The 15,103-nt window shown below is 48.4% G+C and overlaps 1 protein-coding gene across 4 annotated transcripts in view; it reads left to right on the top strand.

The window, feature by feature from the left end:
• Window positions 1-2,131: 2,131 nt before the first annotated feature.
• The window catches only part of LOC119584334 (ets DNA-binding protein pokkuri-like), a 14,282-nt gene continuing 1,310 nt past the window's right edge, over window positions 2,132-15,103 (top strand). Inside the window, exons 1-4 of one of the 4 annotated variants that reach the window (XM_037932894.1) lie at window positions 2,132-2,281; window positions 12,638-12,827; window positions 13,675-13,779; window positions 14,106-15,103. The exon at window positions 14,106-15,103 is cut by the window's right edge and continues 1,310 nt beyond it. In XM_037932894.1, coding sequence (XP_037788822.1) covers window positions 12,665-12,827; window positions 13,675-13,779; window positions 14,106-15,103 — 1,266 coding nt within the window. In that variant the 5' untranslated portion in view covers window positions 2,132-2,281; window positions 12,638-12,664. Of the gene's footprint in view, window positions 2,338-3,593; window positions 3,680-12,637; window positions 12,828-13,671; window positions 13,780-14,105 lie in introns of those variants that run through there. The other 3 variants (XM_037932890.1, XM_037932892.1, XM_037932893.1) reach the window with 3 other exon arrangements.

Genomic DNA, 15,103 nt, shown 5'->3' with positions numbered 1-15,103 from the left:
AGGTGTTTTCTACGTGAAACCACTTTACTTTACCTTGTCTCTTATAACCTAAGCAATCCCTTCCCCCCATTACCTCCTCCCTTCCCCCATTAGCCCTCTCTTCCCCCCATTACCCCCTCCCTTCCCCCCATTACCTCCTCCCTTCCCCCCATTACCCCCTCCCTTCCCCCATTACCTCCTCCCTTCCCCCCATTAGCCCTCCCTTCCCCCCATTACCTCCCTCCCCCCCATTAGCCCTCCCTTCCCCCCATTACCTCCTCCCTTCCCCCCATAACCCCCTCCCTTCCCCCCATAACCCCCTCCCTTCCCCCCATAACCCCCTCCCTTCCCCCCACAACCCCTCCCTCCCTCCCATTACCCCCTCCCCCCCATCATGTAGCCACCCGGAACCACAAGTAAAGGAGGAAAGTTGCTTCTGCCGCGTTCGTCCGAAGGGAGACATTTTGGCACGCTTTGTGTTTTTCACTTGTCACAAGATGGCGGGTTTTTTGTCTTTTGTGTGTTTTTTTTTTAAGGAGGGTGTGGAAGGTTGTGGATAAAATTGTAATTTTTTGTTATCATTATTTCTATTAGTACTGCAACTATTGTTATTACACTACTTTTTTGTCATTATATTCCCAGTAGTATGTTGTTATTGTCATTAGCATTTATTGTCATTATTATCATCATTATTATCTTTGTTATTATTATTATTATTATTATTGTTGTTGTTATCATCATCATCTTTATAACTACTAGTATCATCCTTATATCCATTATTTTTACCAGCATCAAAATACCAGCAGTAATAATAATGATATTTTTTTCCTTCACCGCCATCACCATTATTGTCATTCTTATTATTACTTTGTGAATGAAACAAGACGGCTTGCTCCTTATTTGTACCTTTTGTTTTTAATTCATTTCTTTTTCCTCGCTTCTGAATGACCTCTCCGTGGAAGGGAATAATTAGTTATTTCGAGGGAGAACGAGAAACAAACTTTTCATTCCGTTTCTATGAAATAGACGGAGAGAGAGAGGAGGGGGTGGAGAAAGAGAGAGAGAGAGGGAGCAAAAGCAAAAGAGAAAGAGAGATACGCATATGAACCCAGGAAGTGTTCATTCTACTGCATCTACCAGCATTCTGAACCATCGAGAGAGAAAGAGGAAAATAAAATGATCATCATAATCAATCTTCAAAAGACACGGCATTGACTCGGAACTAAACGTACCAATAAAAAACTAAAAAAAAGCCCCCCAAAATAGAGAATATGTGAAAAAGAAATAAAAGAAAAGAGAAGCGAGAGGAGGAGGGGAGGCAGCTGATACGACCTTCTCTCTCTCTCTCTCTCTCTCTCTCTCTCTTGCTTCGTGTTGTTGTCGTTGTTGTCAATTTCTCTCGTCGTGCGGAGTAAAAGTCTCTTACGCTCGAATTTCTTTTCTATTTTTTGTTTACCTTTTCTTTTATTTTGGTTTATTGGTTAACTTTGGTGGGGTGTTTAGGATTTATTTTTAGTTTTTATGTGGGTTGTCTTAGAGATAGAGATGTGAATAAAATATGTTATCAAGTGTATGCCGTCGACGATCCTTCCATCGCTGTTTCTGTGTTAATCGTCTGGAAGAGAGCGTGGTGGTATATTTCCTACTGACGTCACTTCTATGCAAGCAGAGAACCCTTAGAAACAAGTAGAAAATAAGAAACAAAATCAGTGACCACGTTTTTGTACATGCTACCAACCTGGAAGTCACGTCGTGCGTCAGGCAGCGGGCGCGGGGGCAGTCTTGGGTGACAGCATCGTACAGTCGGGCGGAAGAACTCATCTTGTGTATCTCTCCTGCATCTCTGTCTTTATCGGGATTTTCTACCGTCTCCTCTACGTGGGTTTTTTAATTTCGCCTCTGTTATTATGGCATGATACTGTGCTGAACCGAGTGAAAGAGTCATTATGGGAGTCGCATTTATTTATAAGGAAGTATGATTAATGATATTAGTACGATGGCAGCATCGCCGAGAGGCGGGAAGTAAAGATAAAATTGCCGTAAATCAGAACACAAAAGATGAACAATCAAAACAGAAACTCCTATATCACACACATAACCCACCCTACCCTTTGACGAAAAGAACGCACAAAAATAACGAAAAGAGGAGAGAGATCAAAGCGGAAATAGTTGGGGCGGGTGGCGAGCGACGGCATGTCTCGCGCTCCCCTCAGGAAGGCTCATTCTGCCCCTCATCCGCCTCATGGTTCAGTCTGCGTTGTACCCTCATAGCTACAGGCAGCCTTTCTAGCCGCTCTCTGAGGTGTGTGTTGGAGTGTGTTGCGTTTGTGCCGAACAGGTGTTTGTTGTTAGTCGTTTGTAAGTAAGGTCGTATTATATATATATTCTTTTTTTAAGATTCTAAATATCTATGCTAGTGTAAGATGATCATATTGTTACAGTCTGGGTATATATAGATTTTTTTTTTTTTGGTTTTCTCTATTAAGTATATTTTTGTTGAATTTGTGACGCGAAGATTTTATCCGAAGCTTGATGGAAAATACACATCGTATGGTTTTGACTCTGTGATATGTTTTTCTCTGAACTTGTGGAAATAAATATAAACTCGTGAAGACAGTGAAGTGTGAACAATATAAAATACTGTGCTTCCCATGGATTTACAAGCAGCGAGTGTAGTGAAATAACAGTAACCATTACTCGTTCGATGGAGACACTGAAGAAGAGGAAAAAGGAGGAAAATGTGATAACGTGTGGAGATACGCTTGTCCCTCCGAAATTACATTGAGAACATAAACCGTAATAGTTGTTTTAAAAATATATTCGTGCTTTATGTTTCGCCGCAAAAAAATGTCTGTGTGATAAGCGTGTCAACACAAAGAAGAAGAAGAAATGTATAGTTTACGTATGAGTTTTGTGTAAAGCATGAAAGGAAATATTTTAATATTTTATTTCGCCCATTTCTTAAAATTTCCTCTCTTTTTCTTCTCTCTCTCTCTCTCTCTCTCTCTCTCTCTCTCTCTCTCTCTCTCTCTCTCTCTCTCTCTCTCTCTCTCTCTCTCTCTCTCTCTCTCTCTCTCTCTCTCTCGCTTTAAACACTCCCTCTCCCCCCTCCCATCACCCCCTACGGTTGTGATAAGAGCAATCAGGAGCTACGAAGGCCACAGATAAGACTTATCGGGCTGCCGATGAAGCGACTGTTGGCGATGGGTAGCAGTAATTTCCGGTGTATTGTTCGAAAATTGTGTGTGGTGTAGGATATAGTCCCTCTGCCGTGACGGAAAAAAAATCTGTTATTTTGTGTGTGTGCGTGTGTGTGAGAGAGAGAGAGAGAGAGATGGGGGGGAATACGTGCGTAATGGAAAGTTATGTTATAATGAATGGAGTTTTTTGTCTCAATTTCTAAAAGAAAATAGTTTCTTCCCCTTGTATTGTTATTTATATTGCATTTATTTGTTTTGATTTTCCCCCCGTATATTGATAGTTATTTTTCTAGAATGACACGTAGATGTTTGTCTGAACATAGACTATGAAATTATCGAAAAAAAGCACTGTAACTCAGGCGATAAGAGTGTGTCTCCATTTCCTGCTAGAGATAAGGGGAACGATAGGTAGCGATAACGAATATATATCCCACTCTATTGCTTCATCAGAACCACATCAGCTGTTTGTCATACTCCTGTGTATATTCAATTGATTTCTGGTATGTGGAGGTATACTATATTATTGTTTTGTGGTCCCTGCCTTAGCTTATTTAAGAGTTTTGAGATATTCATAGTTTAATTAGATATTTGTTTCGTGCAGATATACTCGAAGGTTTTTAGATATATATATATATATTTACATAACGTCTTGTAGACTGCCATATGTTTAGTGAGAGCGAGGTATCGATGACGATTTTGTAACCTCTTTGCAAAGGAGGAAAGTAGTGTTATAGTGTGGGTCATTCGTCTTAAATTGCCCCTGAATATGCTTTTATTTTCCATAAGCTTAGTGAGTGTTTGAGAAGCTCCCTCCTCCCCCCCCCCCAAAGTCGTAAGGACAGGTGCGTTAGGACAGGTGCGAAAGATATGGTCAAAAGTGTATTTGTTAACGAAGAAGATAAATAATTGAACGAAACACGACATCAAAGGGGAGGTCATTCGAGGGCGGGAACAGTTATTGTTGTTGTCGTTATGTCCGTGTAGAATATTTATATGAAGATGGAATGATAATTGATACAATGTGGGATCGATAAAGTCTGCGGACAGATGGCGCCACTTTCGGTGTGCTGTTAGTAATATTTTCACTAGTTTTATTATTGTTTTTATTCACTACTTATTGAAAATGTCATGTGATTTAAATTTGCGAAGCGTTCTTTATTCATAGGTATTTGTCATCAATCATGTATTTCATTACTTTATGCATAGTTTTTTATGCATATTTAAACGAACTTGTAAAATACTATATTGAATATAATTTTCAGCAATGGATACCTTGTATGAATATATGTAAATATTTTTTTTTCTTTTTTTTTCATCACTTTGCATATACCACCGAGAGTTTAGGGTCACCTCTGAAGGTTCTAACAATAGAGTGACCGAGGCGGTGTAGGTGTCAAAGTTAGGCTGTGGTGTAAGTTTTCAACGGCCATTTCCGGAAGACGGTTTTCTCTAGCTGCCGCTTCCTCTTTCTCTTCCCCCTCCCCCCTTTTTTGTCTCTCTCTCTCTCCTTTCTCTTTGTCTTTGTCTTTTTTTTTATTCTTTTTTTTTTTGGGGGGGGGGCGAGCTTGGTGTTTCTCCTCGTTGGCGGGTTCTGATTTTATGGCTTTCATCCTTCCTTTCTTTATTTCTATTTTGTTTATTTCGTTATTTTCTCGTATCTCTTTTTGGAAATATATTTGGATGAAGCGTTTGTAATATTCCTTTCATTCATTTCACGTATAGAGGGTAGGGGATCATAACCCGCTTAGGAAGAGGATCGGATTCGAAAAGTGTGTCGTTTATCCGATGTTCATTTGTCTCTAGTTCCGCGAGGTGTCCAGAGCGGTCATTACTTTCCTTTATTGCTCCTCCCATCTCCCGTTTCCAACCTCCCTCCCTGCTTCCTGCTCCTCCTCTTTCTCCTTCGCCGCTTCCTCCTCCTTCGTCTTTTCGTCTCTTTATTCCATCTGCGTAGAATCACTTTGGGGGGTGTTTCGTGAGTTCAAGCATTTCTACGAAGCAAGATAAAAAAAAAAACATAAAATATTTATATACACGTATATCCCGAAGATCTAACGCATGCAACAGGTTGTGATTTCTCCTCCCCATCCTCCTCTTCCTCCACCACCACCTCCTCCTCCTCCTCCTCTGCCTCCTCCTCTTCCATCTGCTCCTCCTCCTCCCGTCTTCCATTCGTCCCCCCCCTCCTCCTCCCTCCCTCCTCCTCCTCCTCCTCCTCCCGTCTCCTATTCGCTCCTCTCCCCCCTTCCCCGCTCCCCCCCCCCCGGGCCATTCAAGGCTAAAGAAGGCCAAATGCGGAAATGACTGTAAGAATAAGGGGAAGAGGACGGGGGCGGACCTCCAGCCGCTTCTCGAGGAGGCCGCTAATGAGTGTGTGCGCTTTTAACGGTGACCAATGGCGGGAAAACTCGTCACTGGAGGAGAGGGCGGAAGGGAAGGGGAAGGAAGGTGAGGCAAGAGGAGGGAAGGGGAAGGAAGGAGGAGGGAAGGGGAAGGAAGGAGGAAGGGGAAGGGAGGAGGAAGGAGGGAAGGGGAAGGAAAGAGGGGTGAGGGAAAGGAGAGGAATGGAGGGAAAGGGAATAGGAAGGGGAAGTGAGGGAGCGAAAGGGAGGGGAGAACGAGGAGGATTACGCAGAGGGGAAGTTCTCTCACAACAAACCCGTGGGCGATGGATGCGGACCTGGCACTTGGGCGGCGAGGGCGAGAGTGGGCGGGGGTGGGAGAGACCGTTTACACAGGGTGTGGGCGTATCCGGTGGTTGGAGTCGCATGGGGTCGACAGCCACCGCGATGGAAGGGATGCACAACAACGTCTCCATGTTTGTTGTTGTGATTCTTCTTCTTGTCATTCTTCTTTTTCTTCTTCGTTTCTTCCTTCTACGCATCGGGATGATAGGGATGCTGCCTTCCCCCCCCCCTCGGGAATCGCGTCGGTCCTCTTTCCTCCCCCTGCCACCCACTCTCCCCCTATCTCCCCTCCCCCTCCCCCCATAGACAGAGCACAAACAGCCATCTTGTCCCCTCGGGTGTAGAGGGGCGGCGAGAGTCCCCTCTGATCCATATGTTTCTCCCCTCATCACTCACCACACGGACCTGCCGCCCTGCTAAGCCAGCTTCTTCTGTCCTCTCGTCCCGTTCTCCCGTTCGCATCTCCCCCCTTATCGCCGTGTCTGCCTGTCTGGGGTCTGTGCATGTGTGTCTGTGTCTGTATCATCGGTCAAACAACTCCTAATTAGAGTCTCTGCTCGGTGACGTGCTGTGAGGGGAGAGTGGGTGGCGATTGCGGAGGGGGGGAGAGGAAGGACGGACTCCCCTCGTGCATACTCCACCCCCATGCCTAACACACGCATACTATCAACTCGCCCTTTTCCCCTCACTCTTTTTCCCTTTCACTTTTTTCCTTCCCTCGAGTATTTAATGCGAATCGTAGAGTCAAAATTAACAATCCACTCCCCTCGTTCTCTTTCCCCCCTCTTCATCGCTCTCTTCTCTCTCTCTTCATCTCTTTCAGCTCACCCCTTCTTTCCCCTCCTCATCACGTCTCCCTCCCTTCGTCCTCCCCTCATTCCTCTCCTCCAATACTTTCGATGACTTTCCTCCCCTCACTCCCTCACCCCCTTGACGGTGCGTTGTGGGAATAACATGAGAACATCATATTCCGTTATGTTTCCCCTCAATTTGCCTCCCCTCTCTTTCTAGTGTTTCTTCTATCTCTCTCTCTCTCTCTCTCTCTCTCTCTCTCTCTCTCTCTCTCTCTCTCTCTCTCTCTCAGGAACACCCTCTCATCCTTGTCCCTCCTCAATTCTCCCCTTCCCACCCCCTTCCTTCCCCTCCCTCCCCCATCTCTCTCTCTCTCTCTCACGCGTTCTTCGCTCGTCCCTCCCCCGCCGTCCCTCCCTCCTCGCCTCCTCCCCTCCCTCCCTCCCTCCCCCTCCCTGGCCGGCCCCTCAACAAGTGGTGGTATGAAACAGAGCCCCGGATGTGGCTCAGCGTACCGTGCGGGTCAGAAAGGCTCGGGTTACGGTCTCCGTGACTCACATGCTACCCAACTCCTCAATACATGTTCGGATTCTTTTCTAACTGTTATCTGGCTCTTTTTGGGCCGGGAGGGAGTGAGGGATACCCGTCTATAGCGCCGTCTGTCTGCCTTGGGAGCGAGGGAGCGACGTCGGGAGCTCTCTGCCTCTCTTCGCGCGTTTTTTCCCTCTTCTTCTCCCTTGTTTTCGTTCTTTTCTCGTTTATTCGGTTGTTGTTGTTGTTGCTTTTTTGAAGATTAGTTTGTGCGAGTTTGAATTGGGGTTTTATGTAGATTTGTTTGTCGTTTGTTTCTCTGTCGTTTATTTATTCCGGTCGACATACCCGGAGTGGCAACAGCTCGACCCAACGGTCATATGGAGAGGCATCTTCTCCCCCCTCGTGTGCGTGTGTGTGTGTGTGTGTGTGGGCTCTCTCTCTCTCTCTCTCTCTCTCTCTCTCTCTCTCTCTCTCTCTCTCTCTCTCTCTCTCTCTCTCTCTCTCTCTCTCTCTCATTTCCCTCCCATCTTTTCCCTACCCTTTTTTCATATTTGCATACGTACATTACACTTTCTCTTCTCTCACGAAATCGAAATCACGGTAAACCTCTTACGCTTGACTAGGCGCCTGAAAAATAACTGGCCTAATTACGCCTTTAATTGCCCTCGCCCCGGCCCTCCCAAGCGACAATGACCAGGGCGAAGTTCACCTCACGGTCTCACAAGTTTTCCCACACCCAGTTCACCTGTCGCCCCCATCCCCCCGTCCCCTTAAGCCCCTTGGCCCCCCTTCTCTCCCTCTCCTTCCTCCCTCCTCCCCCCTCCCGACCCCAACCCAGACATCCTCTCCTCCTCTTCCCTCCCCCTCCTCCTCCTCCTCCCCCCTATGCCCCGCGGTGCACCCTCTTCCTTCAAGCCTTTTCCACCCTTCCTTTTGTGCCGGGGAAGGTCTCAGGTGGATCCCGGAGCCTTGGGTGCGCGTCGCCCTTCGAGCGGGTGTCCGTAAAGGCGAAAGTCGCGGCGGAGGTTCGCCTGGGTATATGCCCTACCGGACTTGTCATCTTCGGGGTATTGGGCGAGGGTCGGCGAGGCTTCGAAACCCCGACGGGATTAAATTGATTCTGACCCCTATTGTCTCGCGTCGTAAGGGTCATTTCCCCGCGGTGTTTGTCGGCGGGGATGGGGCCTTTGTGCTCAGGTGGCAGGAGATGAGATTGAGATTGGTAGAGACCGGATGTGCGTCATTATTCTCTTACATACCTACACCTTGGCCGCAGGTAAGACGAGTCGTTAAGGCTCCAAATGGCATAGCAGTCCCGTGCTTTAATGGCCCGTATGGCCGTGTGTCTGGAGGGTACGGGGGGAGATTCGCATGTTTTTCTGGGCATGAAGTGTCCAGGGTGATAATGAGAGAGCTGACCTACGCATTCTTCTCTTTTTTCCACTCACGCTTCGTCCCAAAGGTAGTCCCATAGCGATCGCTCTCGTCTCTTATTTTAATTAGGCTGTGTTATGGTCCTTTTTATATTTATTTTTTTATTTTTTATTATTATTTTTTTTATTTTGGTGTATTTTTAGAACGTGGGAAGGGTGATAAGTTAGGGTATCGTGACTTTTTTTTATATGCATATGCATATGAGGGTAATTTTTTGGATGCTTGTTAATTGATTCGAGGGAGAAAGAAACGAGAAGAAATGGGGAAAAGGGGGGGGGGGAGAAGACAAAATACTTCTGAAAAGAAAGAAAAGGGGGATGGAAGAACAGAGAAAGACCAAGAGAGAGAGAGAAAAAAAGAGAAAATGAAGGTAGAGGGAGACAGGGATGTGGAAGTGGGGGGGTGGGGTAGGAGGAGAAGGAGGAGGAGAAAGGAGAGGTAGGGGTGAGGATGGGGTAGGGGGTGGGGGGTGAGGGAGTGTTCCATCTCCTGCGTGGTTTTGGGCGGGAGGTGAGGGGGGGTCCTCAGCATCCGGGCCTGGGGCAGTGCTGACGAGCTGGTGGTGTTTGGGGGGGGGGGGAGGTAAAAGAGGGAAGGGGGGGGAGAAGCAGGAGGTGGAATTGTAGGAAAGGAGGCGGGGGGGAGGGAAGGAGGAGGAATGGGAGTGGGAAGTTTTGTGTGTGTGTGTGTGTGAGTGTGTGTGTGTGCGTGTGTGTGCGTGTGTGTGTGTGTGTGTGTGTGTGTGTGTGTGTGTGTGTCTCGAAGAGGTTTGGGAAGGCTGGGCGCGCGGGTGAACAGGGGGGAGGGGGTGCAGTAATTTCTGTAATACCATTACTCACAGACTTAGATAGAAAGGCGGATGAAATCTTATCAAAATAGAAGGAATTTTAATATCTTATTTCACCTTATCGGTTATTTTGTTTTATTTTATTTTATATTTTTACATTGCTATCACAATTCCATCTCAGCATCAAATCGTGACTATTAAAATTCAAAATTCTTTAATAATAATGATAAAAAGTAACAATGACGACAGATAAACGCGTCATAGATTCCCAAAATGTCTTCCCTTAGCGTCCTTTGACATGAAACCTCCGCGTCGATGTATGAAAGCATCTTTAGAAAATAGTAAGATTCCCCATACCACAAAGAAAACGGGAATCACGTGGTTGCCACATTTATTTATCAGCCTCTTGATTCACGCAATATCTGTCCCCTGATTCTCGTTCTAGGCTGTTGTAATAAGGGAGAAGGGGGGAGGGGGGAAGGGAAGAGAGGAGGGGAACATACCTTCGTGTAGGGGTGGGGGAGAGGGGGGCTGATAGAAGGTGGATTGCGGGGGGTGGGGGGGGGATGCGTGATTATCAGCGTGAAGTTATCGGTCGGGTGAATAGCGTGACGCTCCTGAATAAAGCTTAAAAAAAGGAGAAGGAGAGATAGGTAGATAGAGAGAATTTTTTAAAAATACGCAGAGACATAGATGTGGCAAGATTTTCAGATTTCCTCGAATGCAGTTGCCTTGTTTGCTCTTCCCGTTTCATCTCTCTCTCCGTTTTCCTTCGTCCATCTTTATCGAATCTTTTCTTGTTCCTTCGCGCTATCTTTTTTTTCTGTCTTCCGCCTCGTCATGAATATTTTTCGAAGAAGTTGGAAGATAAGAAGAGGGAAAGTGTTGGAGGATAAGAACTGCGAAATATTTTATATACTGGAGTCGTTTCACCCGTTTCGTTGTCGACGCTCGGGGATGGAGAGAGGGAGAGAGAGAGAGAGACAGGAAACGGTCTTTGTTCTCCCATCGGCATCCTCCTCCTCCTCCTTCTCCATCTCCTCCTTCCTCCTCCCTCCTCCCTCCACCCTTCCTGCCTCCCTTCTAACCCGGTCCCTCTCCTTTTTTCCCTCCTCCTCCTTCTCTCGTAGATAATACCGCCATTAAAGTGCCAGAGTTGATGCTCGCTTGATTTTCTTCCGACTCGACCGTAAGTTCATTATCGTAGAGGAATCTTGGAAGAAAATCGTTAACTGCGTCCCGTTTCCCTTCGCTCGGTTAACCTTTCCTTCCCTCTCCCTCCTCGTCCCTCCCTATCTCCCCTCCTCTTCCTCCCCATCCCTCCCCATTTCCCTCCCCATCCCACCTCCTCCTCCTTCCCCTCCTCCGTCTCCTTTCCCATCCGTCCGCCTAGATCAAGCAGGAAACGGCGTCCCTCTCTTATCACGGTCTTATCTCGGATCTTTCCCCCCGATAAGACGGCCCGAAGGTTTCTCGCCGACGGATCTCCGAGTTCCTCCCAGGGTGAATGGAAGGAAGTGAGTCACTCGGGCGTTGTGACCTCCCTCCTCCTTCTCCTCTTGTTCCACCTCCTCCTCCTCCTCTTGTTCCAACTCCTTCTCTTCCTCTTCCTCTGTTCCACACCCTCCTCTTTATCCTTGTTCCACCTCTTCCTCCTCCTCTTTCTCAACCTTTCTTTTCTCCTCTTTCACAATCTCGTTTCTCTTTCATCCGATTACCATTTTCTACAGAGGCTGAGGAGGCCTTCCCACCGCCTTAGCTGATAGTCTCTCCTTCGTTTCACCGACTTCCTTCCCTCCCTCCCTCCGTCCCTCCGTCCCGCCCTCCACCCCTCCGCCATCTCCTCATCCGGCCACGTTTGTTGTGACATCCTTTCCTGCGCATTTCACCGCAGTCTAACAACTATACGGATGCCTCCACCTCCCTCTCTCCCTCCCTAATTCCTGTGCCTCCTCCCTCCCTCCCTCCTTCCCTCTGTCGCTCCTCCTCTAGCTCCTCCTCCCTTCCCTTTCTCCTCCTCTTCCTCCCGTCTCCCCCCCTCGCAAGCCGTGATCTCGATCCGTTGATTAAGGATGCGTGAAATAGATTCTTTTCCGTCTCAGCGGAGGGGAAACTTCGCTAAACTAGAATTTTCGATCACATGGCGGAAAGAAATGGTGAAATGGCAGTCATGTGCATATGTTTGAATTTCGGACTTGTGTTCAGTCATTGGTAACCATTAAGCTGGAAAATTCCCCTGTTTAGTAAGTATTTAAGAACATCCTGCCTTCTTATTCGCTACTTACGTGGCGTTTAAAGATGCTCGGTGGAATGTACAAAATCCAATAAAGGGATGGACGTCCCCGCGGCGCAAGCGATAAATCCTCGCAACGTATGTGAATAAACTGTCTTTTTCTCCCAGTGAGTCGCGGAGAAACCTTCTTCGGTCGATCCCAAGTAAGACAGTATCGTGAGGGAGTTGGGTCTGCTTATGTTACGATTGAAACAAGTAAAGCAAAGTTAAGAAGTTAATGTTAATGAATTTGCCTGTAAGATGAGCGCCTTTGCTTGCCAGGTGGTGACGCAGCAGTCAGCACGGCAGCGTGAGTGGAGTAATGTCACCACTCAGAGCCCTGTCTAACCAGTCCCACCTGTTTTATTCATTGATTTCCTGTGGAATTAGGTTACCGACCACAGCTGTCATCTGTTGGAAACTACAGAAAGATTAAACGTAATGTCAGGGACTGCGTAGGGGAAGGGGCGTCGAGGGACCGCCCTCACTCGTCGCAGGGGCAGCTCCGCGAATGCACCGGGAAGCCGGGTCGACGTCGAAGTGCGTCAAGGCGGAACCAGCAAGTGGTCGTGAAGGTTCCCACGAGGGTGACCAAATGTCATTAAGGCGACGATCTGCCGACCCGGCTTCCTCGCTGTGACCCCTAGTGTCGTAACCCTGGCCGGGGCCGAGCGCCGCCCCTGCCGCGCCCCGCGTCTTCCGCTTTGGAGTACGCTCCGCTCACTATACCGGGTTGCTGTACAGTTTGTTTCCAGACGAAGGTGGACCTGTGGCGGTGAGGGATGTGATTATTTATACATCCGTACTAATACCATTTTCTTGTGTGTGTGAACTTGCGTAGTGACCCGTAACCAAGGGTCTTACCCTCCCACCCCCCACCCCCATGATAATTACCTTTTCCCACAATTACCTTCCCGTTCTCCGTCTGATCTCCGTTTTCTTCCATTTCCAGGTGACAAGGCGCCGTTTTCTGTAGAGTATGAAGGTGCCACCGCTGAACTTGACTCCAGATATAAACCGGGTGGGAATGGCGTTGCCGTTCAGTCCCGACTTGCTCTGGCGGTACCCACTGTCTCTGCCGCAGTCCGCGTCGCCATCTTCCCCGATGCTTGACGTGAAGAACCAGATGCCCACACACCTCGGTGAGTGGCTTGAGGATTTTCGTTCGTTACTCCGCTTTCGAGTGGCGGGACTTGTTCTTTTTTTTGGATTTTGAGGATTACGAAAACTTGTGTTACGCGCGTTTGTGGACTTAGTGAATTTCCGTGTGCCTCGTCGACTCTGCCTTCAATGAACTCGTGATTTCTTTTATGCCCGTGTTCAGTTTGTGGACTTGTGCTTTAGTGAACTTCTGCAGTGAATCGAAAGTGAAAAAAGCAGGTTCACTTGTTCAAGTTATGTCAGTGAATTGAATTTAATTTCAAAAAGTGAAGTGAATTTAATTGACTTCGGCGACTTTAACGCGACAAGATAGTGTGAGCCCCGTGTGTCTCAGCGGTCCTGTAGTGTCAAACGAAGAGATTGTAATCCAAAAAATGAACAAGTTCCCCCTTGAAATGCGCGTTGGTTTTCCTTTTTAAAGTGAAATTTAGAATGTGGACTTAGTTATTTTCGATTTCTGTTTTCATTCATGGAGTTAGATGAATTTGAAAGGATATAATACTAGGACAAAGCTGTGTCTGTCTTGTGTTTAGTGAACACACACACACACACACACACACACACACACACACACACACACACACACACACACACACACACACACACACACACACACACACACACACACACACACACATACATACAAAAGAAGCCTCACACGCACAGACACACAAACACATACGCCCACCCACCCACAAAGACACACAAACACATACGCCCACCCACCCACCCACAAAGACACCCAACCCACTAATTCCTAAGCACCGAGCAGTGAAATAACAGCGAAATAACAGTGAAATAACACTCCCTTCTCCCTCCCTACAGCAGCCGACCCTCGTATGTGGTCGCGCGAGGATGTGGCCGCTTTCCTGAGGTGGTTCGAGAGAGAATTCGAACTGCCCACCATCGACCTGTCCAAATTCTGCATGAATGGTAAGTTAAATGTTTTTTTTTTTTTGCTTCTTCTTTGTGGCTGAGATATTTTTTCTTTCTTTTCGTTTCTTTGGTTGTTGTTTTCTTTGATATTTGTTACTGTTGTTGCTCAAGATTAGAATTGTATGATTTGTTTTTCAAGTAGTATCTTCATTCAGTTTGTTGTTTCAGTGGTATTGTTTTAACTAGAGAGTATGTGTTTAAGAAATGAATAAGAACTTAACAATTTGGCGAAAAATCTCGTAAATATGTATTTTAAGGGGAAATAACTATCCAAATATATAGTGAAAGCAAGCGTGTTTTAACCGTCTCCGTTTCTCCTTCAGGAAAAGCACTCTGTATGCTGAACAAGTCCGACCTGGCCGACCGCGCTCCAGGGGCGGGCGACATCCTGCACAACACACTGCAGTTCCTCCTGCGGGATGCCCCCCAGGTCCCGCAGTCCCCCATCACCCCGCACCACCCCCTCCTGTCGCCGTCCCCCCTCACCCCCACCCCGGTCCAGCCGTGGTCCATCATGAACCCCGACATCCACAACTTCAGCCACTTCCTCCACCAGGGCGGCTCCGTCACGCTCAGCCCCGCGCCCTCCGAGCAGAGCGGGGGCTCGCCGCGCCACCCCGACACCGCCTCCTCCACCTCGTCCACCTCCACCGCGGCCTACCACCACTCCTCGGCCGCCTCCACAGGCTCAGCACATTCCGGGAGTCAGTCGGACTCCGAGGACTCCACGCGGGATCCCCCCCACGCCCTCGCCTCCCTCAAGCACCTGAGTGACTACCAGCGGGCCGCCGCCGCCGCCGCAGCCGCAGCCGCCCAGAGCGTCTCTTCCCACCAGGAGTCTCTCCAGCAACATTCTCAGCACCAACAGCACTCACAGCACCAGCCGCAGTCACACCCGCAGCCGCAGCAGCCGCAGGGAGGCCAGACCGGACCCAACGAGGAGCCCGTGGAGACCGGCACGAACGGGCGGCTGCTGTGGGACTTCCTGCAGCAGCTGCTGAACGACTCCCAGCAGCGGTACTCGCGCTACATCGCGTGGAAGAACCGCGAGACGGGCGTGTTCAAGATCGTGGACCCGCCCGGCCTGGCCCGCCTCTGGGGCATCCAGAAGAACCACCTGAGCATGAACTACGACAAGATGTCCCGCGCCCTCAGGTACTACTACCGCGTCAACATCCTGCGGAAGGTGCAGGGCGAGCGCCACTGCTACCAGTTCCTGCGCAATCCCTCCGAGCTGAAGAGCATCAAGAACATCAGCATGCTGCGCACCACGCCCCTGCAGTCGCCGCGCGCCAAGGACGCCCCCACGCCCGTCCAGCCC

The sequence above is a fragment of the Penaeus monodon genome, chromosome 18 (genome assembly GCF_015228065.2).
Source record: "Penaeus monodon isolate SGIC_2016 chromosome 18, NSTDA_Pmon_1, whole genome shotgun sequence".
Lineage (NCBI taxonomy): Eukaryota > Metazoa > Arthropoda > Malacostraca > Decapoda > Penaeidae > Penaeus > Penaeus monodon.
The sequence above is the reverse complement of the archived record's forward strand: the minus strand, read 5'-3'. Positions and strand labels throughout refer to the sequence as shown.